Source organism: Vidua macroura, chromosome 16, assembly GCF_024509145.1.
Source record: "Vidua macroura isolate BioBank_ID:100142 chromosome 16, ASM2450914v1, whole genome shotgun sequence".
NCBI lineage: Eukaryota > Metazoa > Chordata > Aves > Passeriformes > Viduidae > Vidua > Vidua macroura.
The window spans coordinates 16572963-16597854 of record NC_071586.1 but is presented as its reverse complement, the minus strand read 5'-3'; the positions used below and the strand labels follow the sequence as shown (position 1 = coordinate 16597854).

The window sequence follows — 24892 nt, the reverse complement described above, 5'->3', positions numbered from 1 at the left end:
CACTCTGAATGGTTTTGCTGAAGATTACTGGCAACGTGCAAGCCCCACCTCCATCTGAAAATAGGTATTTTAATCTGTACAATTCAAGAGGTTTTTTGTGTCTGGTAGCAGTAGTTTGGGGTATATTCAGGTCCCCACAAGGCTGGTGGTGGCAGCTCCTCTAAGCAGGGGGAGGTAGGTTTGACAGGGCTGCCCTCCCTTCCCCAGGCTAGTCCACATTATCCCCTCTCCAAAGGTCTGGCCCCAGGTCCTGGAAAATCCCTGGGGGTACTGCCTTGGCTGTGGGGCGAGGTGATGGGTGACAGAGAATCGGCCAAGAAGCAGAAGGGGGGGTGACTTCCTCCTGGCTTGCAGTTTTTTAAAACAAATTGACTCCTTGCCCTTCGCCTTTCCTCTGTCTCCCGATCAGCAGTTTGTCCCTGAGGATAAGCCTCAGAGCAGCACAATCTCCTGCAGTCCCCTGGAGCTGCAGCCCTCTGCACCAGGATAAGTGAGAAGCCTTTTATTCTGTTTATTTGCTCTATATAATTTTTTCTGCTCTTGCTGACCCTTCTGGGAAGAGTTCCACCCTTCAGGCTCTCTGCTGGGTGCCAGAATTACTGAGCTTAGGCTATATTTGCATTTCATATCCTAGTTAAACCAACATCATCAAGGTCAGGACACTCTGCTGAGTTGGAGGAGGCTACGAGACAGCAGCCCCTGCTCAGGAGAGGGGCAGTGAAACCCAGCCCCTGCTCCCTCTTGGCCAAGGGAAGGGGCTTCTGCTGCGGCTCTGCCCGCTGCTCCCACACGGGAGGGGCCAAGCAGGGGCTGCTTCCCTGGGGAGATTTTTCTGTGTCTGTGTCCTCATTGTGAAAAATTTGCCTCTTGTGTCCAGACGGACTCACCCTGGGAGGAACTGGAACCAATTTCCTCTTGGTTTTTCCGTGTGACTCCGTGTACCAAGGTGTCCTTTTGGTTATGCCCCATTTGAGGGACGCAGCCTTGCTACCCCCAGTGCAGGGATACTGATGTGCATCTCCATGTATGCCTGTGTTCTACAAACAGGCTGTAACAGGCAGCAGCTGCAGAGAATACATAGCTGTGCTATAATGATTTTTACATCCGTGAACACTGTCTGGTTTTCCTTTCATTAAGGAACATTTCTTATGAAAAAGTAGCTGGATTTCTGATGTGAAAAAACAATTCTGCTCAAGACTGAGAGCTATTTAGAATAAATGCCAGACACTGTGTGATGGAGACGTTGCATGGAGACTTAATGCTGGTCACATCCCTTCTCTGCCAGTAAGTCAAGGATGTGTCTTTGCTATTGTATTTGGTGACTCATCTTTCAAATAATCATCTCTGGAAGAATTCTGTGCCAAGATGAAAAAAATGCCTGGGTCCAGAAGCATGTGTGTGTCTTTCTGTCAGCACAGCCCAGGAGGGAGCTGTGGGGCAGCTCTGCTCATCCTCCTCTCAGGGGCCAGGGTGGTGGGACACTGCTGGCATGGTCCCCTTGATGGGGCAGCACAAGCCCTGGGCAGAGGCAGGAGGTGAAGGTGAGAGTTTTGGCAGGAGGTAGCACTGCCTCATGCAGGTCCTATTTACTGTGCTTTGGCTGGAGAACACGGTCAGTCAGGGCCCTCAGCCACTGCCAGACCCACGGCATGGGGCAGCCACAGCACTCTGCCCCACACCTGCCCATGCCCACCTGCCTCGGGGCTGGAGCCCCAGGCACCTGAGCTTCTTATCAGCACCTGGAGGTTTCCTCACCCTTGGAGAAAAATATGTAGATTAGGTGAGTAAGTGAAGTGCTGTATGTTAATGAATTCAACAGAGCCACTGTTCCATAACATCCAACCTACACACAGATGATGTGCTGGAAGTGGCTTCCTTGGAAAACATTTCCTCGCTGCTTAACAAAAAGTTACATGAACTCACTAAACATAAAACAAGATGGTGAATAGCAGAGAAACTGTAGGTGCTGTGTGGACTGAGTCCCAGCAGCTGTGCCCACGGAGAGAGCCAGATTCCCTGGTGGCATTCCCTAGTGGTATGGGGAAGGCTTCAGCAGCTGGTGTGTGCCTGGTGATGGTGAAAGGTGGCAACAGCACTTTATTTGTAGCCCATGGTGTAAATGGCCCCCAGCCTGGCCTCACCGGGCTATCAGGCCATGAGCACCATCTCCAATCAGGCTGCACCCCACCGGGCCAGCAGCCACATGGCCGGTGCCACCGATCTGTCTCCACAGGTAACCTCCCACAGGAAGGTGAAGCTCAGCTTGCTCACTCCCTGCTGCAGGAGGAAGAGGCTCCTGTGCCACAGGGCTTGGTTGCCTGTCTGTTGCAGAGTGCTGGTGTGTGTAGCCCCCTCAGGAATGCCTGTGTGCATGGTCAGGGCTGCAGCTCACACTGCTGTGAGCTCTTTTCTCTGCTTAAAATAATAACTGGATGTTGCAGTTTTGACAGTACCAAGAGCTGACTGACTGGTCTGAGAGTTCTGCTGCTGCAAAGAGAGCAAAACAGATGGACAAGCCAGTGGCAGATGCCATTCCCTCTAAGTTACATGGAAAGACATTTTCCATATTAGAATGGGGTTAAAACTTACAGTTCTCAGGGGCATTATAAGATTTCTAGCATATGTCTCTGGGAGCGCTGCCTTGGGTGTGTTTGGTTTTTCCTTTCTGAGAGTAATTCTTATACTGGAAATCTTACAAATCAACTTTTCCACGTAAGTTGTCGTATCTGGAAGGAAAACGCCAGACTTATGATTTTATTATCAAATCTTGGTAGAAAAAAATATTAGTTAAACTGTTTTTCTACATTACAGAGATGCAGAGATGGCCCTGGACCAAATGGATGAGCCAAGTGCTTGCTGCTGTGCCTGCTCTCCAGCTTGGGAGCTGCAGTTTTCCAGGAGCTGCAAAGCCCCTCTCAGCAGGACTCTCCTCTGCTGTGAACTCTGGCAGATTGTGTGAACTGGAAAAGGCTCCAGCTGCAGGCTCTTTGCACAGTCACTCATGGAGTGTCTGGGCAGCCTGGTCTCATGTCAGGCAGGGCCATGCTGGTGCCAATGCTTGGACTAAGAAATGGCACGATTGTCTCAGGGGATGCAGTGGTCTTTTAAGACAAAGCAAACTTCTGAGCAGCAAACCTTTGCTAGGCAGTAAATACCTGCTGGACAAACAGGCCAGCCAACAGGGCAGTCAAAGCCATCAGCACTTGGGCAAAGCACCGTAAATCACTTGCCCTGCCCCAAGGAGATATCTGCTGTGAGTGGCTCCTGTCATTGGCTGGGTCTGGAGTCTGGCTGCTCCAGCAGCACCCACCGTGCCTCCAAAACATGGAACAGGGGGAGCAGACAGCCACAGTGTTGAGAAATTAGATTAAATTAGCATGAATTAACTGTGATGAGACAGTCCTTCACAGATAAGTTTGGAACACTGAGAAAATGAAGCACTTCTCCATCCTCTGCCACAGCACTGGACAGGGAGAGGTTTCCGACGCAGGCACAGCATCCAGCCCTCCAGCTTCACGTGTCATGTGAAAGCAAAGATTCCCTGGAAAAAGCTGAATTTGACAAAGGACTTGCTCTCAGTTGTTTATTCTCTCAGAAAAAAAATCCTTCAAGAGGTGAGTGAGGTCACCCCCATGACCTCCCTATTCCTCACTCTTTTCATTAACTGCAATTTATCCTGCAGTAGCTTTCTTAGATCAAGGCAAAACCCTGCCATTAGCTTTCCCTTGTTGAGCTAGGGCTGAAACCCAGCCAGCTCTACCTGCTCATCACTGCTGGTTGCTACAGAGAGTCCCCTGGGAGAGGGATCGATGTCAGTCCCTGGGGTGGGACACTTGAGCACCTGTTGACCTGCCAGGGCTGAGCTGGCAGTGACCACAGTGGCTGGGAGAGCATGGCTCAGCTGGCACCCAACAAGATGCTGCTGCTGCCCTGGCAGTGCTGTGAGGTGCACTCAGGGCTTCCCAGGTTCTGCTGTTCCCGGGAAGTGTCTGCCTTTGCCACTGCCAGCCTTTGTTTTGCCTCTGCTAGTGAGGGCCTCCAGGCCTGGTGGCTCTGCCGTACCTGCTCCTCAGGTCCCCAGCTGCAGCACCAGCCCTTGCCACACGCTGGCCCCACAGCCTCTCCACAAAAGCTTTGAAGGATGCTTACACTATTAATGGGGTATATTTATACCTGTTTATCTCTGTCAGTTGGGTGGAAAATTGCCAGATGTACCGTTTGCCTTCTTTACACAGACATCTCCTGCATCATCTGGATGAGTGCGCTAAGCGGTGTCAGTGCCAGGGAAAACCTCACTGCCAGGGAAAACCTCACTGCTCCCACACTGCTCCAGTGTGGGGCAGTCTGTCCCACACTGCTCTGGATTTAGCCTGTGGGAAGTAAAAGGAGCCCTGGAGCCAGGAGCTCCTCACTGAGGTCCGAGCAGCCAGGGCTGCCGTGGCCAGGCACCGCAGCTGTGAGACCAGTGCCGCTGCCTTGGAGGCATCAGGAAAACCCCCGAGGCCGTGTGCCTGCTGTGAGGAGTGCTCAGGAGCAGCGAGGGCATCCCTGCTGGGGATGAGGAGGGGCGGCTCAGAGCCAGCAACTATCCTTTCCAACACGGAACAAGGCAGAAAGATAAGAATGGCTTAAAAAGAAAGAAATTGCCTCCAAATAAAATGTTTTTCCTCATTTCCCATGATAGAAGAAATTTCTTCATGGCCAGATAGTCAGAGTAGAGTCCATTACACTCCACACTTTTTGCCTTGAAACATAAATAGCTGCATCTTGTATAAGTGTTTGTTATGAGGAAAAGCATGTGCCTAGAAAAGTTAGACATTAAACCATCATTTCATGCAGAAAGATATGCTAAAGGGAGAGGATTACTTACTATATTAATTCTGTCTTTCAGCTACCCGTACGTCTCTCTGCACATAATGACTTCAGTCACAAATGAGGTGCTGCAACAAATCCAGTTCCCTCCATTCCCATTTCCTTGAAGACTGTGCACATAGTGACCCTCCCTCTGGACCCCAGAGGAAGTGAGAGCAGAGATCTGTTAATCTGTAGTACATCTGTCAGCCTCTGTCCTTGCACAAAGTACTTATGGGCAAGTGCTGAGATTTGGTATTAGTCCTTATATTGCAGCTAAAACTTCAAAACATCCCTGCTAATGGCATAAAGTAATTGTGAAGTGACCCTCAAGTATTTCTTCCTGTACCAGAAGTTAGAAAAGCATCTTAAAAGGCATCAAAAAAATTCTAATCATAAATTTTTCCCAGCAAGTAACTCATAGAGGGAGAGTTTCTGAGGTTAGCAAAACCAAAAAACCCCAAGCACAGGGCCCCAGGAAATCTGGGATGTAAGATGTTTAGCTGTTTCTGCCTAGGATGTCACAGTCTGTTGGCCCAGGGTGCCAATGCCATGGCACTGCAGGGTGCAGGGTCACGAGCAGTGGCATGGTGCCAGGGAGGCAGTGGCCAAGGTCAGGGTGATTCCTGCTGACCAAGCTGCAACAGGTCACTGCACTGCCCAGCTGAATTACCCTGCCGTGCTCCTGGGCTCGGCTGTAAAGACAAAGCCACGGTCCCACGTATGAAAGCTGGTGGAGGAGCTCTCACCTAACATTCTGAGCCCTGTGTTTGCTGGTGCTGGTGCAGAGAATGCTCCGAGCTGCATGCAGGAATTGGGACAGCAGCGAGCAGCAGGGCCTGATATCACCATCTGGTCAGAGCCCATCTTGGGTACAGAGAACCCAAAATTATAATATTTGGGTTCTTGGAGGAGTAAGGAGGGGCCAGCAGAACTGCCTCCTTGCATGGCCAGAGGGCAGGCTGGGCTGTTGAGGAGCCTGGCTGACAGATTTCCTTGGGAGTCTTGAAGGCACAGAATTCCTCCAGGGAACTACAGGCCTGTCAGTCTGACTTGGTGTTGAGGAAGCCTAAGGACAAGATTGCCTTCAGTACCATCACACAGCATGTGTGAGACAACTAAGGGATCAGGCTCAGTTTAGATTGGAAATTAGGAAAAAACTTCTGCATGGAAAGGGCTGTCCAGCCCTGGCACAGGCTGCACAGCAAAGTGATGAAATCACTGTCCCTGGAGGGATTTAAAAGCCATGGAAATGTGACACTTGGGGATATTGCTTAGCAGTGGTCTCTGCAGTGCCGGGGGAATGGTTAGATTTAATGGTCTTAGAGACCTTTTCCAACTTAAACAATTCCATGATTCTATGATGCTATGTAGTAAGTCATCCTTACTCAAAGGGCTCTGTTTGAAATCTGGCATCAGCAATACAGAACATGTTGCATCTTTGCTGGTACCTCTTCAATCTGGTTTGCAAGACATCCTGGAGGACGTGACCTTGGAGGCAGGCAGCATATCGAACCTGCATAATCTGAGCATCTCTGCACCAGTGGCAGCCTGTTGGGTACCGGGCAGTTAATAAATAATGAGGATGTCAAAGATGACAGCAGGAAAGTGGGAGCAGGCAGCAGCTTTGCAGCCAGCTCTCTGACAGCCGCTTGGCAACCTCCAATTACGAGCCGAGCGCCGTTGTTCATCTTCATCCCGGGCAGTGTCCGGCACGGGGAGCGGCGGTGTGGCCGGGCAGCTGCCGAGGGCCCGGGCTGCGGCGTGTCGGAAAGCGGCAGCGAACCCAGAGCCGGGGTGAGCCCAGAGCCGGGGCGAACCCAGAGCCGGGGCAAACCCAGAGCCGGGCTGAGCCCAGAGCCGGGGCGAGCCCAGAGCGGGGGTGAGCCCAGAGCCGGGCTGAGCCCAGAGCCGGGGCGAGCCCAGAGCCGGGCTGAGCCCAGAGCCGGGGTGAGCCCAGAGCCGGGGTGAGCCCAGAGCCGGGGCAAACCCAGAGCCGGGGTGAGCCCAGAGCCGGGGTGAGCCCAGAGCGGGGGGAGCCCAGAGCCGGGGGGAGCCCAGAGCCGGGCTGAGCCCAGAGCGGGGATGAGCCCAGAGCCGGGCTGAGCCCAGAGCCGGGCTGAGCCCAGAGCCGGGGCAAACCCAGAGCCGGGGTGAGCCCAGAGCCGGGGTGAGCCCAGAGCCGGGGCGAACCCAGAGCCGGGATGAGCCCAGAGCGGGGGGAGCCCAGAGCCGGGGACCCGAACCCAGAGCCGGGATGAGCCCAGAGCGGGGGGAGCCCAGAGCCGGGGACCCGAACCCAGAGCCGGGCTGAGCCCAGAGCGGGGGTGAGCCCAGAGCCGGGGCAAACCCAGAGCCGGGGCAAACCCAGAGCCGGGCTGAGCCCAGAGCCGGGGCGAGCCCAGAGCCGGGCTGAGCCCAGAGCCGGGGCAAACCCAGAGCCGGGCTGAGCCCAGAGCCGGGGTGAGCCCAGAGCCGGGGCGAACCCAGAGCCGGGGTGAGCCCAGAGCCGGGGTGAGCCCAGAGCCGGGGCGAACCCAGAGCCGGGGTGAGCCCAGAGCCGGGGTGAGCCCAGAGCCGGGGCGAACCCAGAGCCGGGGTGAGCCCAGAGCGGGGGGAGCCCAGAGCCGGGATGAGCCCAGAGCCGGGCTGAGCCCAGAGCGGGGGTGAGCCCAGAGCCGGGGCGAACCCAGAGCCGGGGTGAACCCAGAGCCGGGGACCCGAACCCAGAGCCGGGGCGAACCCAGAGCGGGGGTGAGCCCAGAGCCGGGGTGAGCCCAGAGCCGGGCTGAGCCCAGAGCCGGGCTGAGCCCAGAGCCGGGGTGAGCCCAGAGCCGGGGCGAGCCCAGAGCGGGGATGAGCCCAGAGCCGGGGCGAGCCCAGAGCCGGGGCGAACCCAGAGCCGGGGACCCGAACCCAGAGCCGGGGTGAGCCCAGAGCGGCAGCGAACCCAGAGCCGGGGACCCCAGCCCAGGCCGCAGCGGGAGGCACCGCCGCAGCACAGGAGCACACGGGGCTCGCCGGTCTGGGGCAGGGCGTGCCGAGGGGGTTAACCCTGCTCGGAGCAGGGACGGAGCCAGCTGGATCCGCTGGATGTGAGTGGCTTCCCGGGAGAGGGGGACACCGGCCCGGTGCTGCACCGCGGCACCGGCGCGGCTCCTTAGGACGTTAGCTCCTGTTCACAGGTGTTTCCTTCAAGGGTTGAATTGCATCACACCAACACTCAAAGTTCGGGAACCTGAGGTGTAATTGATCTTCTGATGGCTTCTTAAATATCTGGTGACAGGGGGTTGCTTTCCAAACAGCAGAATCTACACCAAAATGATCTTGATTTGAATAAGCATTCCATCCTTGTTTGGTAAATATACCCAGTGTTAATGGTGCTTAATGGTGCCTGTAATTGGTGTCTAAAGTTATTTAAAAGTAAATTTACTAGAAAATAATTAGCAATTTTATAGTTCACTACTTCCTAATTTTGTCAATAAAAGTTTTTCTGTGGTTTTTATCAGATGACACAATAGGGTCATGCTGTGAAATAACCTTTTTTCAAACAAGCAGGAAGCTGTGCACACAAAATAAGATTAAAAAATTTTCCTCCAAATTTCTTACCCTGGCAGCCAGCCCTCTCTCATCCCTCTCTTTTATTTCACTGATTTATCCTTAATCAGCAGCAAGTGAAATCTTCCCGGTATTGCTTGGGGATTTGTTCTTTGTGGCCTTGGGAGGTGTGCCCCAAACTGAGAGGTCAGTGGGGAATGCTCTCCCCCACACCAGGACTTGCAGGCTGGCCCAGCTGGTTCTGGTCCTGGTCCTCATTCTGAGCCTGTGCCTTGCCCGGCCCTTTTGGCTGTGGGCTGTGGCCTGTGGGCGAGTCACAGCAGCCAGCTGGGCTGGCAGCTCACGGCCAGCACTGTCCTGTTGTGGCTCCTGCTCATGGGGTGTTGGTGCTGCTGGGGGGGCCAAGAGAAATGGAGCCAAGAAATGCAGCTGCTACAATGATTTATTGTTTAGTGCTGGGGGTTCCAGGGTTCAGTTCAGGACAGTCACATCGTTCAGGTACAGAGACACTGACGGACAGAGACGCACTGGGGAGGCAGTGACAGCACAGCAAGTAAAATTCAGAACAGACCCACTCTCCATTTCCAGTCTCTGAACCAGAAAGTACCAGCTTTTCCAGAACAATGAATCACTCAGTCTGTGTAGAAAATTAAATATAATTTATGCTTTGCTAATTGAAACCAAATACAAAATTCAATTTCCTGTGCATTCTAATGCTGACATTTGAATAGTTTTTTTTAAAAAAAGTGTTATTAACCTGACTCTCATTTGGCAGGCCTCTCTCTGGCCAGATAGAAAATAATCCCCCCATCCAGCCCCAGCTGCAGTAGGGCATACATGAGGTGCATTTCCAAAGAACAAAACAAAATAGCAGTACCCCCCAGCCCACCCCAGTCCCCATGCCCCCAGCCCAGCGTGACTGGCATGCCCCTGCTCCCTCCCAGCACTGCAGTGCTGGTGGCACCACAGCTGCACCTGGGGAGAGGGTTGTGGGGCTGGAGCATCCTGTCCCACCATGCTGAGGGGGTGGTGTCCACGGAGCAGGCACTCAGGGCAGAGGAGCAGGGTCTCCTCTCCCAGTGGGCACCCATCAGCTCCTGCCGAGCTGGAGATGGCATCTGGTATAAAAAATAAACCTCTGAATATATGGCAGAAATGATGGGAGTGAGTGTGGGGGGCAGGCGGAGGGGCCCACGGGCGCAGCGTGTCCCCAGCCCAGCCAGGAGCCTCCATCCCCGGAGCTGAGCCCCTCCAGCTGGCAGCCAGGGCCAGTCCCAGCACTCAGCCCCGCACCACGCTGCGGGTGCAGCTCTCCAGGGACAGGCAGAGACTCCCAGACATCCCTCTGCTGAGGGGGACACTGGGCCTGGAGCCCCTTGTCCTCCACTCAGCATCTTGCACCAAATTATGCAACAACAGGTTTCATGTAGGACCTGTTCTGATATTTTAATAGCATGTGAAACACCATAAGATTATTCTTATTATATACTTCCAATTTTCCTGTAGGTAATTTGGAAGTTTGTGAGTTTGTGAAAACTGTGCTATGTCAGGAGCTGTTTTTAAATCTGACCAGGCTGATGGGAGCTGGCGTGATGTCAGCAGGGACCTCGCAGTGTCCCTCCAGCATGGGCCACGTAGTAAATGGTCCAAATGGCTTCAGCTCTTCTCATCCAATCCAAGGCACTGCTCATTTCATGGTGCAGTGAGCCACACAACAGGCCCTGAAACCCTGAGCAGGGCCAGCTTGTCACCCAAGGAATGCAACCAGATTTCATCTGGTTAGCTGGAGCTGTAGGGAGCTCTTTCACCTCAACCAGAACTGAGTCCTGGTCCTCCTGCAGCAACCCCTTCCTGCACCTCTGCTGGGGACCTGCCCAATGCGAGGGGGCTCTCGTGTGGCTACACCCCAAGCTGGAGGTAGTCTTAGCCCTCATCAGAGCAAAGAGAGCTGCCAGCATATCTGAGTGCCCTGAGAAATCACCATGCGAGGGACCGTTTCAGCAGCTCTGCATTTCACCTTTGCTCCCCCTCTGCCTGGTTTCCCGCAGCAGTGGAGGAGGAATTGTGTGAAAGCTCTGCTCTTGTCTGCTGGGCCCAGCAAACAGCTCTCATGACACTGGGGGATCGAGTGGGGACACAGGTTTGTTCTATAGTTTCTACCAGGATTTGCAAATTTGGGTAACTTGGTAATTTCCACTAGAAAGCACAGGTTTTGTGCGCTGAGCAGTGCTTGCCCTGGGAATTAATTGCTCTTTTGTAATTCTGAAGTAAGATGAAGGCTGCTTCCCTGTTCTGCGACCCCAGCTGTCCACAGCAAGCAGCAGGGATTGCATTTCCAAGGTGCAAACGAGTGGCAGTGCCCGGGGTCCTGACTGTCAGACCCCGTGCCAGGGCTGTGCCAGGCCTCCACCTGCAGCCACCCCCTCGGTCCCCACTGCAATACTGGCTCCAAACCATGGAGCAGGGCATGGCACAGCCTGGCCACGAGGTGCTGTGTGGACACGTGTGGCACCACACTGTGCCTTGGCAGCTGGGCTGGCGGTGGGAGCCTGGCTCACTCCTGGGGAGCCTGGAGTGTGCTTTCAGCTTCCAGGAGGGTGGAGACCTGTGGGGACCCCAGTTCTGATCTCACTGAACATCTCAGCAAAGAAGGAACAACTCTCTTCCAGCAGTGGAATTGCACCCATCAGTCAGAGGAGAACTGAGACCAGGTGTCTGTGGCACTTGGTAAATTCTAGTTTTAGTGCAAGTAGTAATTGAAACGTTTGGTGCAAATGAAGTTCCTGTACATAGTTCCTTTGCAGCATAACTGGCTTTATTCCTTCCACACACAAAGACCAGTGTGCATGTGAGTGCACAAGGCCTGAATTTACCAGATCTGATGCTGCTGTTTGGGCAAAACTAAAGTGCAGGGCAGGAGAAATCAAATCGATGGGTTTGTCCCAGTGCTGGGTTTTGGGAGCCACCCTCTCGCCTCCTTGCCGTGGCAGGAGGTCTGGACCTGCCTGCCTGGCTGCAAGGGAGACACCAGCAGCGAAATGTTGACACAAAGTGCCCCATCACCCTGAGGAGCTGTGCTCCCCCTGCCTCCTCCTCCTCCCACCTGCCCTGGCCCCCAGCGCAGCACCGGGAGAGCCCGAGTGCAGCCCGAGGTGACAGGCCACTACAGTTCCAGAACTGCACATGTGGGGCGACTTCTGCTGCAGCCCTGACAACACAAGAGCCTGTTACACACAGGGCTGAGCCTCTGGCCCCAAGAGAGTTTTGGGTCTCAAATGATGATTCACATCCCAAAAACAAAAAATATTTTTTTTCCTGATTTTGTGGTTCTACTTATCACTTTCTTCCTGCTCCCACTGGAAATCTTGGCCTGTCATTTGGTAAAACATGACATTGAAGGGTTTGTAAAACTTCCGCAGTCTGTGGATGACGTCTGGGTCTATTTTGGGGTGAGTTCGACCCTTGGACTTGCCCAAACACCGGGGAGCACTGCTATCCTCTGGCTTCTTTAGGCAGGGAAACCCCTTCGTTTTATTAAAATAAAAATGCTTCTCTGTCACAATCCTCTTGAGGCCTAAGAAGTCCTGGACCTTGGCCATTTCTCCAGCTGGGTCAGTAATGAGCCTCTCACCACTGACAAACAGGATCTGGGAGAGGGGGAAGTACTGGAGCCAGTTTTCCAAGTGCAGGGCATAAATCCCAATGCGGATAGCACTCCAGGAGGCATCAATCAGCCCCAGAGTCCGGTTCTTGAAGGCCAGCACCTCGAAGGTGGGGATCTCTGGCTTTTTGGAGAGGGTCTGTGTGTAGTCCGAGATGGCGCGGGTGACGGGGTTGCGCACCACCACGATCAGCTTCGTGTCCTTGGCCATGGAGTGGATGCGCCGCGGGGCCTCGTTGGTCACGAAGTAGCTGGGGGTCTTCTCCATGGTGATCTGTCCCTCCAGCGTCTTGGGCATCACGTTCCTGTGCACAAGCAGAGGAGGTGGTTAGCGAGGAGCCAGGCAGGCTGGGCGCCTTGTGCAGGTGCAGGGACGTGCAGGAGGAGAGATGCTGTCACTCCTGTGTGACCCCAGACCCAAGTCTTTCTGGCTTTGTTTCTGCTCAGCCCCTGGCCACGGTGGGCACCCAAAATGTAAAGTCAGCCTTGGTGACACACGGTGCAGACATTTTGCCATAGGCGTGTGTAGACCAAAGCTAATTGGCACTAAACCTGCACAATACCTGCCTGCTCAGGAGCCATCTGCTCCCATTTGCTCAATTAAGCCTATTCACTCCAGAGCCGTGTACGGAGCGGCGCAGTTCGGATTACACAGGACCTTTTTGTTATGATGACATGCTTTTAAATGTCTCAGCTAATAAAACTTAATACAGAATAAGATCCCTTGCTTCTAGTACAATAATTAAATTTATTTACTACCTTGTATGTGAGAAAGAATGACTTTTCTTTTATCTCTAATTCACATGCTCTGTCAATAATTAATTGCTGCTGGGTTTTGAGCTTCCTGTGCAAGCACTTTTATTAGCCAAAAGGAATTTGCCTACTGGATAAATTAGCATGTAGCAAGATTTTCCTGGATAGCATATTACCATATTGTAAAATGAAACTGCAGTGAGATAGCAGTTATGTCTAAGAAAATGAAGAGGTAAATTCTTGTCCCAGTGCCACCAGTTAAAGATTATCATAGCCAGCCAGAGGGTTTTAAGTGATCACAGAATCATAGAATAAGCTGAATTGGAAGGGACCCACAAGCTGTCCCCTGCAGGAGTGTCACAGCCTCGTTCACACCTGTTGTGCTGCCAGATGTCACCGGGGCTGGAGGCTGTGGCACAGCCACACTGTGGCCCTGGCCGTGGGCAGCCCCAGCCCTGCCCCAGTGCCAAGGACAGGAATGGGGTCGCTGCCCTGGGGAAGCACTCATGGCACTGGGCAGATCTCCTGTGTCAGACACGGAGGATGGCAATGCCCATGGCCTTGCAGGATTATCCCTTCGTACTGCAACTATTTTTAGTACAAACATATGGTGAGGAAATAACGTGAATAGGCTTGAAATGGCTCTGTGAGAGCACCTTGGGCAGCGACAGCCACAGTAATGCTGACGTCAAACTGCTGGGCCCCAGGAAGACCCATTTCAGGAATAATGCAGCTGAAGCCTGGAGCAGAAGCAGATGATAGGCACAGCCTGCTAGATGTGCCTGTCAGTGTCACCTCATATTTGACTGCTAAAGGCTTCAACTGGCTTTAATGCCTCTGTAATTTGTGTATTCACTGCTGGCACCATCCAGCCCACCATGCTTGTTCTGCTGAGAACAGGGGTGATGAGGGGTCTTCTGCCAAGGCAAGAGTGAGGGTGGGTTTGGTGCTGCCACAGGCCTGCCAGTGTCCTCAGCATTTTGGGTGAAGAGGCTGGTGCTCCTGTGGCTGCCCCTGTCCTGTTGCAGAACCTTTCCTGTTGAACAGTGTCTGTCTGAGTACCAGCAATGCAGCCGCAGGGCTGCAGGACTCCGTGTCTCAGGGCCAGCATGCTGGTGGCCAGGCTCTATAGGGAAGCCCATCCCTGTGGCATCAGGTCCTGCTGGAGCTGCCTTCCCAATGGCAAGGGGCCTGCAAGCCTGTCTTCTGTCCAGAGCACTCTGGTGCTTCATGCGTGCCTTGCATCAGCCACTTGAGCAGCAGTGACACGAAGAGAGCAAGGTTTAGTCAGAATTATGTACCTTGAGGTATTTATTCCTTTAAGAAAAAAAATTAAGAAGAAAATTAAGAGGGATAGGAGCACTTGGGGACTGCAGATGCTGCAGAATTACAGACCAGCTTCCCTGGGGAATGCAGTACCCAGATTTAACAGCCCTGTGGGAAGGAAGTTGCTTTTATGGCTATGCATACCCAGCAAGACCCACCATATGATCAGAGATGAGCCCTTGGGTGCTCACTGCTGTACTGTGGGGGGTGGAGGAGTGGGAGGTGCTGCCACCAGCAGTGCTGCTCCATGCCCATCTCACAGCCCATGGCTATCAGCTGCTAGGGGAGGATGGGGAGCGACCCACCTGCAGCAAGGACAACAGCCACAATGGTGTTCCTTCCTCACAGCAGCACCAGATGCCCCAGGGCGTTTGGTTTGGTTTGTATAAAACAAACACACTGGGGGTTTTTAAAAGAAGTATGAACAAACGTGTTAATTACAACTGCCCCTTCAGATGATGTTACCATAATAAATGGGAGCCAAGAAATTGCAGAGCTAATAATCTGGAAGTGTTGCCACATTTAAGGGCTGTGTTTAACTCCATGCACAATAAAGACAAATAGATGGATGGGCTGGCCCTGAGGAGAGAAAATGGGGAAGCAGTGATCAAGGAAAAGAGGAGGAGAAGCAGATTCAGCATTTGCTGTACAGTTTTAAGCATAAAGCTGGAAGCCACAGTGTGTCCTCAAGACACCCTGGCCCTGCAGAGCCCGGAATGACTGTGGCTCTGGGACATACATACAGAAAGGCTTTACCCCAAACTCTGCTGTGTTTCAGAATCCCTCCCCGGGTGCTGCCCTAGTGGGGCAGGAGCCGAGCTGCACTGTGCAGGTGAAGGAGGCTGGAGCCTGCAGCCCTAGGGTCGGGTGCCTTGCATGCAGCCAGTGGCATGCAATAACTGCTGCCAAACAGAGAGCGGCACACAGCACGGCCGGCTCCTGCTGCTGGGAATAACAAGGGTGTTAAAGCTGGAGCAACCGAGCCTCTGGCACGGCAGGAATGCTCCTCAGAGCAGTTAACCTTCACAGAGCTGCTGCCATGTGCTCTGCCCTAATTGCCTGTGTGCCGGCGGAATTCTAACCAGCTCTGTGTGTGCAGGCACAGCAACGCTCCGCATCGCTCTCCTGCAGCGGCTGATGCAGAGCAGTTTGCAGCATGGGGCTAGGGCTGTGCTCCCTCTGGAACACATTTTGGCTTTCCCTGCAGTGTTTGTGTCCCTTTCGAGGCCAGTCTGGTTGCCGAAGATGCATGGCCAGGGAGTGACTGCATCTGACACACCTCCACAGGGCAGCGCAGCAGGTGAAGTGCTGGAACGGGACATGTCTACTCATGGCTCTGCCACTGGTGTCTCCCCACCTGCACCTCTTCTCTCTTCACTACTGCTCACCTGAAAAAGGGGAACAGTGACAACAATCCGCTGGCAGGAGCTCTGCTGACACAGCATGAGCAAACCCTCTGCTCCCTTACGGGACGGGTCTCATCCCCTTGTGCTTGTTGGTGCAGCATCATTGCACTGTGCAATGCCAAAACTAAACTGTCACGGTGGCCTTGGACCCAGGAATTACCTCGTCCTCCAAGCAGATGATCCAATGTATATTACTGAGTACTTGCTTGGGCTTTTGATATTTCTCTCCTTTCCTGTTCACTCCCCAGTGCTGTGCCCAGGGGCTGAGGAGGGGCAGACTGCTCTGTGCACCCCCAGCACCCCTGAGCTGCACAGGGGCTTGCTGCTCTCACTCCTTCAGGTTTCTGCTCTGTGCATAGAAGGCCCCCAGGCACTGTGGGCGGCAGGCAGGGCAGGTGGCTCCTGCCTGCCCTGGCTTGGAGCAGAGGCCCTCATTGGGAAAATGTGCTGTAGTAATTGCTCTTAACTGCTGGCTTCAAACAAGCTCTTTATTTTCAAAGGATACATTTTATAAATTTGCGAATTTGCATGTTGCCAAAATCCCCTTGTGGTTTATTTAAATCCAGATTATCTTGTTTATTCCTTCAGTCACAGCTGTCATTTATCTCTGTGTAGGCAGCTTGTTCACCATGTTGCAGGTTTCCTGCAATCCCACTCAAAAGGAGTCTTTGTTAACTGTATTTTCATATTCTCAACAAGAGAAAAAACTTCACAGCAACTCCCAGGGCTTGGGGAATCACAGAGGAGGACAAGGATTTGCACAGCTGCCATGAGAAGAGGAAATGGCCAGGTGCTGCAAGTGTCACCTGCCCACAGAACTCCTCTCTGCTGCTCCTTGGGGTGGAGCAAACAGCTGCTTTTGTCTTCTGCAAAGACAAACATGAATCCTTTTTCTTTTTATTATTAACACATTCCGGTATAATTGCTTGAGCTGTCAGCTGTGACCTGCCAGTAATTCAGCAGGCGTGGGACTTTCAAGGGGAGAGCGGCATTGCAACTGAGCCTGCAGTACGCATTAAAAGCAGAACCCATTTGCTATAAGCCCCCGAGTCAAATCTCTTGTTGAATTTGTTCAAACATAAATTTACAGCTGAATTTACATAGGTTTAATGTTTTATAATCTTTTCAGTCTGTGAATCTATATTCAAGAGTGAGTGCATTAGCTCAGAAATATTGTGCTTAACGCTGAAAATAATTTTAATCTCTCCAAAGTCCAATCCTTTGCACATCACTAAACCTCAGAAGCCAATCCCTTCTAATAAGAGACACAAAACTTGCATCTGTCGCTGCCTAATAGATTCACATTGCTCTAATTCAAACAGCTCACATGTGTCTGTTAAAAAACACCAAAGGCAAATTATAAAGCCCTTTCAGAAAAGTGGGTGCCATTTCAGACTGGGGGCCAAAGGAACACAAACTATCCCCAGGAGACTCACTGGAAGAGTTTAATGGTTAGGAATGTGGTGGCTGGGAGAAGGGGGTGAACCACCCCTCTCTGTGACTTGCTTTTGCAGGGCTTGCAACCCCAGATTAGTGGTTGCCTCTACCGTTGGTTTCCCTCTCCAAAACAAGGAGCTTTCCCTCTTCCCAGTGTTTCCAAAGCCGTTCTGTGTCTATGCAGAACACCCTTGTGAGGGGCAGTTTGGAGCTGCAAGGACACATCCTTGCTCTGTGTGCCACGTCCCTGCTGAGTTTCCCCCCAGGCCGTGCAGGACGTGGGAGCCCAGGACGCTACAGCCGGGGTGGGGGCAGCCCCGGACCCCAGTGCAGCCAGGGAACAAGAAGCAGCTGGGGCTTGCGAGTGTCCCTCAGCAGGGCCAGCCCTTCTCCCAGCGCGTCCAGGGCTGCCTGGAGCCGTCCGTCCGTCCGTCCGTCCGTCCGTCCTTCGGCAGCGCGGCCGATGGAGCGCGGTCCCAGGTTGCCATACCAACGCAGGTGCTAACGCGTGTTGACTAACTGAGAGCTGAGCCGATCAGAGAATGGCAGCTTGGAGTTGCCATGGCAACCGAGATGCCAAATTGGAATCCGTGTCAAAAGCAGAGGTATCCGAGAGGCGGCAAGGGGGCAGCGCCGGGCGGGGCTGCGGGCACCCGGGTGCGGATCCACCTCCACAGGCTGCCCTGGCTCCTGCTCCTGGGCTGCTGGCACGGCTCAGGGACCCCACGGCAGCTCGGCTGCACCTCAGCTGCCACCCCAGGACCTCCATTTCATGGGGCACAGCTCCCCTGCTCCCTCCCTGGCAGTCCCCCTGGCCCGCTGCCCCGGCAGGGGTCGGTGCTGCCCACCGCAGCAATCCGCAAATCCCGGACGCGGCTCCGCAGCCCAGGCTCCCACCCCTCGGTGCCTGGAGCGAGGATGCCACCGAGAAGCACTACTGCAGCCACACCCCCAGACACACTGAGGAAAGTCCTTCGGAGCACAATCTATTTCTAATGTGATTTTTCACAATATCGCCTAGTCTAGAGTCCAGAAATCCCAATGAAAGGGCTTCTGTGTCTCCACAAAATGCAAAATCTTTAACGGCTCATTGGCATGTGCTTAAGTTGGTCTGGATAAGAAGTTACTCCTGAGAACCTGCTATTGATTCTGTCAAGGATTCAAAGGTTTTATAGGCATCGCTCAAGACCTCTTTAGTACTTGTAACTTCTTAATGGCTCTCATCACCAATGGAACTGGAAACATCCCCCAGCACCCGGGGAAGCAGCTGTCTCTGTGCCAGATGCTGGCCAGGAGTGTGGCTGCCCTCCAGACAGCCGGGCAAGCCTCCTTGGCACCCCGAGCTCGGGAGAGCCTGTGGCTCCTCCGGGGCCTTTTAGGAGGTGGGGCAGATACCAGGGCTAGGGAAAGGGCGGGGGGGGAGCAAATTGCACCCAGGAAGTCTCCTCTCCTCCTACCACTATGCAACAAAATCAGTGGGCAGGTGGCTGAGTAGCAGACAAAAATATAAATATGCTCTGATTTCACTGGGACCATCTGGCTCGGGCATGATAGGTGGGTAGGAATGCTATAATCATGGAGCAGAGTACTAAGCTGATCCATTAAAGTCTTTTAGCAGAAGCATCTATGGAACCTATATTAATCTGGCAATGCTTTGTGAACAGACATCACAAGGTTAGATCCATTCAGCTGCAATTAAAACCAGCCCTCACTGATCAGGCTAGCTGGGAGAGCTGCTGCAGCATTGTGTTCCCCAAGGCTCTCATGAGTATAGACTGTTGATACGTGCACAATGTAATCTGAAATTATGATCCTAATGCTAAATCTTGCTTTCTTCTGTTCTTTCCTCAAGTGGATCTCCTCTGGGACATGGCTGCTGCCTTGTGCCCAAATCCCTTGCCTGCACAGCTCTCACACAAATTGGATAGGCTCAAGTTAGTGCTGTGGGGTTCCTGATGGGGAAGTGCCCGATGTGCTTCCTGATGGGGACTGCCCTTCCCCAGCGCCCTCCTCACAGCAGCTGTGGGAGGTACAGGGCTGTGCTGGCTCCTCCACCTGGGCAGCTCCTGGCAAGGCTGGGAGCGCTCGGCACACACCTCACACAAACAGCCCTCAGCACCACTTGGCTTTGGCTGCGCAAAGGAGCCTCAGCTCTGTGGATGGAGATGTGTATTCAGTGTGACATTGTTTGACCAGGGATAAATTTGGCCCAATCTCTCCAATTTTAGTGCAAGATTTATTGTTGGTCAGCGGTCAGCCGTGGAACAGCTTGTGAAAAAGGCTGGAAATGTGTATTTCTGTCCCCTCTGCTGCCAAACCATTCCCTACAGAAGCGCCATGATTCTACTCACTGGAATCTCTTAGCGTTGTCTACTGGATTTAATTACTGTGTTAGTCACAGTTACAGCAGAGCACTGGAATGAGGACTCACGGGCAGGCAGGGCTGAGGCCTGCCTCCCCTCACTGAGGATGTTCAAGTCAAGCTAGTCTGCTCCCAGTCCAGATTTCCCTTCAACACAGGAGTTCAAGCCCCCTCGGTGCCAGTTCACTCACTTGCCGCTGTTTTTTGCTTGCCCCATGCCAGTGCTCAGGTACGGGGCAGAGCTACATGAAATGCACGTGCACATGCAATCTCTGCAGGACAGAAGACTCTCTGGAGCGTGCAATCCATTGCACCTTGTTGGCAGCAGCCATCACACACGCTCCCTTCCCACCCCCTCGGGATTCCCAGTCTGGGAGTTCAACACCAACATGCAGCAAGATGAGCCCCCAGCCCCAGCCGTGCCCTTCCTGCCTCGAGCAGAGCAACAGGAGCCCACAGGGACAGCCGTGCAGGAGTGCTCCCACCCAGGAGTGCTCCCACCCAGGAGTGCTCCCACCCAGGAGTGCTCCCACCCAGCTCAGCCCTGACGGTTGCTAAGCGATGCCTGTGGAAGTTTCAAGACTGTCAATTACAGGTGCTGTTGGAATTGCAGGCTGCAGTACCTGGAACAGCCAGTTGGATGTGGGAAAGCTACAACTCATGGGGAGAGAGCTCTGTGCACACCGTGCAGCTCACACCGAACACTGATCCGACTCAACCGGCTGGTTCAAATCACTCCAGTTTCCCAAAGACGGGACGGGCTCTTCCCAAAGAAGGCCAGGGAAATAAAATATTAAAATATAGTGGTTTGGAGCTGCATATCCTGTGGAGGAGTCCTTTTTAATCTTCTGGAAAATTTAATTCTACCAGGAAAAACACCCTGGCAATAATGGCTGCCTAAGTGAAAGCACCACAGCTGTATCATACTAAAAGCTTTTCAGGGAAAAGAGTAAATAAATTCTATTCTTCAGATGTATCTGGATGTTATCCTAACGCAGTGCCAGAGTAATAGGTAAGCCATCAACAGCTAAAAGGCTGGGAATTGTTATGGAGGAGCGATACTGCCAAATAGGCTGAAAACAGCAGTAATCGTTCACATCCTGTGCGGAGCTCCAGCACCGCTGGCAGCCGGGATGGGAGAGGGACTCCTGCCCTCCTGCCGGAGGGACCAGCATAGAAAGGCTGGACACAAAACCACCATCAAGGCTGCCACAGGAGCCCCAGGCTGGTCAGAGGTGGTGGCCAGGGGCATGACCCTCTGCACCTTCACACCTGCAGTTTCCTGTTCCTTTTCTAGCTGTCAGTGAGATGGATCCGTGCAAGCCATCAGTGCTGCAGGGCAGAGCAGCTGAAGGGCAGGTGGGGAGGTCACGGGCTCTCAGCAGTTGCTGGAGCTAGCAAAGCCAGCTCCAAATCCCTCCACAGAGACACTGAGTGGTGAGATCTTCCCAACTGCATTAGCTTCTCAACTGCACAATTTCCCATTGTTTCATCTACACAGGAGCAGTGTTTGCATCCAGCCTCTGGGGCCCAGCAGATGCCCTGGGCAGAGCCCCAGTGCTCCCCTTGCTATTGCAGGCAGCAATGCACACCAGTGCCCCAGCCCCTTCACTGCCTCCTCCCCATGCAAGCAGGAACCACGTCAGTTCCAGCATCAGAAAAGTCCTGCAGTGGCCAAGGCATCTCCCAACACAACTGCCAAGGCCTACACAGATCCAAGACTCATCCATTCCCACCCCAGAGCTTCTCCCCTGCCCCTGGAGGGAGTGATACCAGCCAGGCTGCTGCCAGGGCACAGCTATTTTTTATTTGCTTCTGTTGATTATTTTTGGTTTTAAGTTCATTTATTATGTATGCAAGAATGGTAATATACTGGCATCTGAGTGTCTTTTAGGCATACAATATCCTTATTATTCAAAGTGTTTTTTCCTCCATAATTGAATGGTTTACCTTATTATTACACTATGTTAATGACCCAGCATTTCCATTTTTCTATAGGATGCTTAATTGTAAGCAAAGTGCAATCAGAATCAGAGATGCCATCTGTAATTGACAGTGTCATAATAACAGCCAGGATTGCAGGAGCAAAGTACCAAAATAAGTAACAGTGGGGAGAAAGCTCTGAAACCCCTCAGAAGCTGATCTGGGCTGGGACAGAGCCCGCCCACACAGGATGCTCTCCCCAAACTCTGACAGTTTGGGCATTAACAGAGATAGAGTGCTATTGATATCAGTTTGTACATTTAATCAGTTTTTTTGCAGTTTTCAGCAAGATGTGAACTATATCCCTGTCCAAGGCATTTGGTTCAAATCAGCTGAGACAGAGAATAATCAAGATTTATGATTCTCATTCTGACTCGGATCACACAGTCAGTGCAAACGGTACCGCAGAGCTTCCTCCCTGAGCCCCAGTGACATCCCTCTGCTTGCCCTCACACAGTGATTTAACATCCATCCCAGGGACTGCCAGGATGCTGCTGCAGCTCCAGATAATGGTGACTCTGGGTTCTCTGCACTGTCCCCAGGGGCGGCACTTGAGGGTCACCGCAACCCAGTTTGGGGCTGGTTGGCAGAAATCAGTGAAACAGCACTTTGCAAAATAAAAGGGAATTCATCTTGCTCTGCCTCCCAGCACAGCCTAGAGCAGCCTGGAGCACGAGCAGCCTGTGGCATGTCTGACCTCTCTTACCCGGAGCATCCCTGCTGGGGAAGTACACTGTGGGTTCTCACAGGTGAATCACACCTAGCCCTGCAAGAGTCAGGGGCCCAGGAGCAAAGTGAGCACTGGAGCTGCACAGGGAAGGGCCAGGAATAGCTCAGGAGGCAGCTCCCAGCAGCAGCAAGGGCCATCAGCACATCCTACAGGCAGTTCCATTTCCAGGGGCTCAGCAGCAGCCAGGGAGCCAGAGCTCTCCAAGAGCTCAGCTGGGAAGTGAATGTTTAGATAAAAATTAAATGATCCAAAACCAACTCTAATAAAACCAGCCAGGTGATGGAACAGAGCAATGGTGAGGCAATTTTCAAGCCATTTTGAAGGCAGCCGTGCTGTGTGCTGCTGGCTGGCCAGAGTGTGCTGTCGCTGGGATGCTCTGGTGGGCTCCTGCCCAGACATCTGCTCCCATCAGTACAGGATGGATGTGAGCCCAGCCAGGCAGTCCAGCCACAACTGCGGAGGAGGGTCCTGGCACATCCACACTGCCCGGCAGAGCCGGGAGTTCCCCTCTCTGGGCAGCACAGCCCAGAATCCCAGCCCACAGCCCCGTGGCACAGCCCTCCAGCGTGTGGTCCAGGGGAAGAGCGTGCTGCGACGCCGCTGCCCAGAGCTCGGCAGTGGCTCCGTGCAGGAGTGGGGCGGTGGGAGCTCCACCTGGCAGAGGGCTGGCACAGGGGTGCAGGCTCCTCTTGCCTCCCGCCCTGCTCGCAGCGAGGGCAGGAGCACGGAGGCAGGAGGGCTGTGCCGAGGGCACTCCTGCTCCTGCTGCCTGCACAGGGGCCCTGCGCCGCTCTGTCTCAGCAGGGTTTGCTCAGCCACCTTTCCCCACATGCTGTGTGCAGCACCACTCAGGGTTAGCCAGGGCTCTCTGTTAATTCACACATGTAGTGTAACATCCAAGTGAGTGACAAAACAGCCTGATGCCTCTCCAGTCAATAGAGTAAACAATTCCTGGTTTGGATAAACAGAATTACTAGTGTTGAAGAGCTCTGGGCAGCACTGCACAGTCTGATTAGTGTAAATGCTAAACACAAACCAATTAACACTCTCTAAGTCTGCTTATCTCATGTCACTTAGTGCTAAAATAAAGGCTAACACTAAATACACACATTGATTTAGCCATTAAATCTAGCATCACTCAAAACAGCTCATTATATCACCGAGAAACAAATAAAGTCACCTGAATTTTCAGAAGCTGCTGTATTATGAACAATGATTCAATTGCTCCATCCTGCACTAGGGAGTCACTGCTCATGCTGAGAACAGACTGATACAGCTTCACCCAAAAATCAAACCTGGGCCACAGGCAGAGGTGACAGGTGACATCCCTGCAACACCTCAGGCAGCGCTGCTGTGGAAGCGCCTGGGCTGGCCTGGTGCTGTGCCACCAGCTACAGTGCCCGGGTACAGACATCACCATCACTAACAACAATTGCTTGGCCAGTGCCAGCCATGAATCCCAGGCACCCATCAGCTCTGCTAAGGAAGAGAAAACCTCTCCACAGTCCCAGCAAACCCCACCACCTGCCAGTGCACTTTTCGAGAGCAAAAGCAGCACTGACAGAACATCCACCTTAGTCCCCAAAGAATCAAAACTACTTTGGGTTTGATTTGGGCTTTATTTAGGCTTTTCCTCAACTAGAAATTATTGAAAGCTGGTATGTGGGAAGCTGATGATAGGAATAGCCTGTCTGGGGGTATCCTGCCCTAACAAGCACTGGTAGCAGACAGAGGGAAGGATGTGTGGATGTTAGCAGGCAGTGTGAGATGTTTACATTCCTAATTACAGGGGCTAATTCTTTGCTTTGGCCAGGTATCCCTTCTGCAGACAAGGTTAATGGGATGTGAGAGACCACAGCTGCCACAGCACCAAGTGAGGAGGACAGGCAAGAGACAGCAGCATTAATCAGCAAGGAGCCATGCAAAAATGGTTATCTCAAGCTGTTTGGAGGCACGGAGTAAAAATAAATCTCCCTGAGTTTAATATTCTGCCAGTCAGCTCCTTTTTGTAGGTGGAATCTATTAAAAATTATCTTTCTGCTAAAATGCTAAAGTGTTTCTGACATTTAACAGCTTGCTTCAAGCAAAAAGGTGCAATAAATACATAGGAGAGCTAATTGGCACCAGAACATCCAAGATCCACCCAGCACGAGCAAGCACTACTGTGTCAGCTCCTGACGCCTCCGGCAGACCCCAGCATCGCCCCTGAGAATGGGCCCCCTGCTCCCATGTGCCCTGCTCACCTGGGGGAACTGGGAGGTTCCCACCATCATCCAGCAACTGCAGAGGGAGTGGTTGGAGCCAGGGGTCTGGGGGATACATGCTGCAATCTGGTCCTACCCAAGTCTCCACTTCAAGGTACTTGGTTGCTGCAAGACGCGGAAGGAGCTGCTTGGCAATGTGGTCTCAATAAAAATTAATGCTTTAACGAGAAGCCAAATAGCTACAGCTAATGTTCTTCTGAATGAGATCTAAATTTTATTCATAAGCATCAGTGTCAGGACTAAAATAACAGTTTTATGGACACTATGAGCATAAACAGCTCTGCTGATTCAAAAACAGAAACTGCACTTCTGAATGAATCAACGTGCTCGTTTGGAACAAAAGCACTGTTCCAAACACATGCCTCAAATAAAAGAGGAAGCCAGAGAGTGTTCTCCTGGTGAGTCTGCTTCCAAGGAATGCATTGCAGAGGGGAAGGGAGACGAGGGAACAGTGATTGGGATTGTGCTAGGGAGAAGGAGCAGGGCACACTCAGGAACTGCCTGAGACAGGCTGGAGGTAGGGTGGGATGGTGTTTCCATATCATCTGCATGTGGAAAAGA

General features: G+C 52.8%; 1 protein-coding gene across 1 annotated transcript in view; it reads right to left on the bottom strand.

Moving 5' to 3' along the window:
* Nucleotides 1–8833: 8833 nt before the first annotated feature.
* The window catches only part of HS3ST4 (heparan sulfate-glucosamine 3-sulfotransferase 4), a 54451-nt gene continuing 38392 nt past the window's right edge, over nucleotides 8834–24892 (bottom strand). The window contains exon 2 of the mRNA XM_053992491.1: nucleotides 8834–12375. Within this exon, the coding sequence (XP_053848466.1) occupies nucleotides 11739–12375 (637 nt within the window). The 3' untranslated portion in view covers nucleotides 8834–11738. The remainder of the gene's footprint in view (nucleotides 12376–24892) is intronic.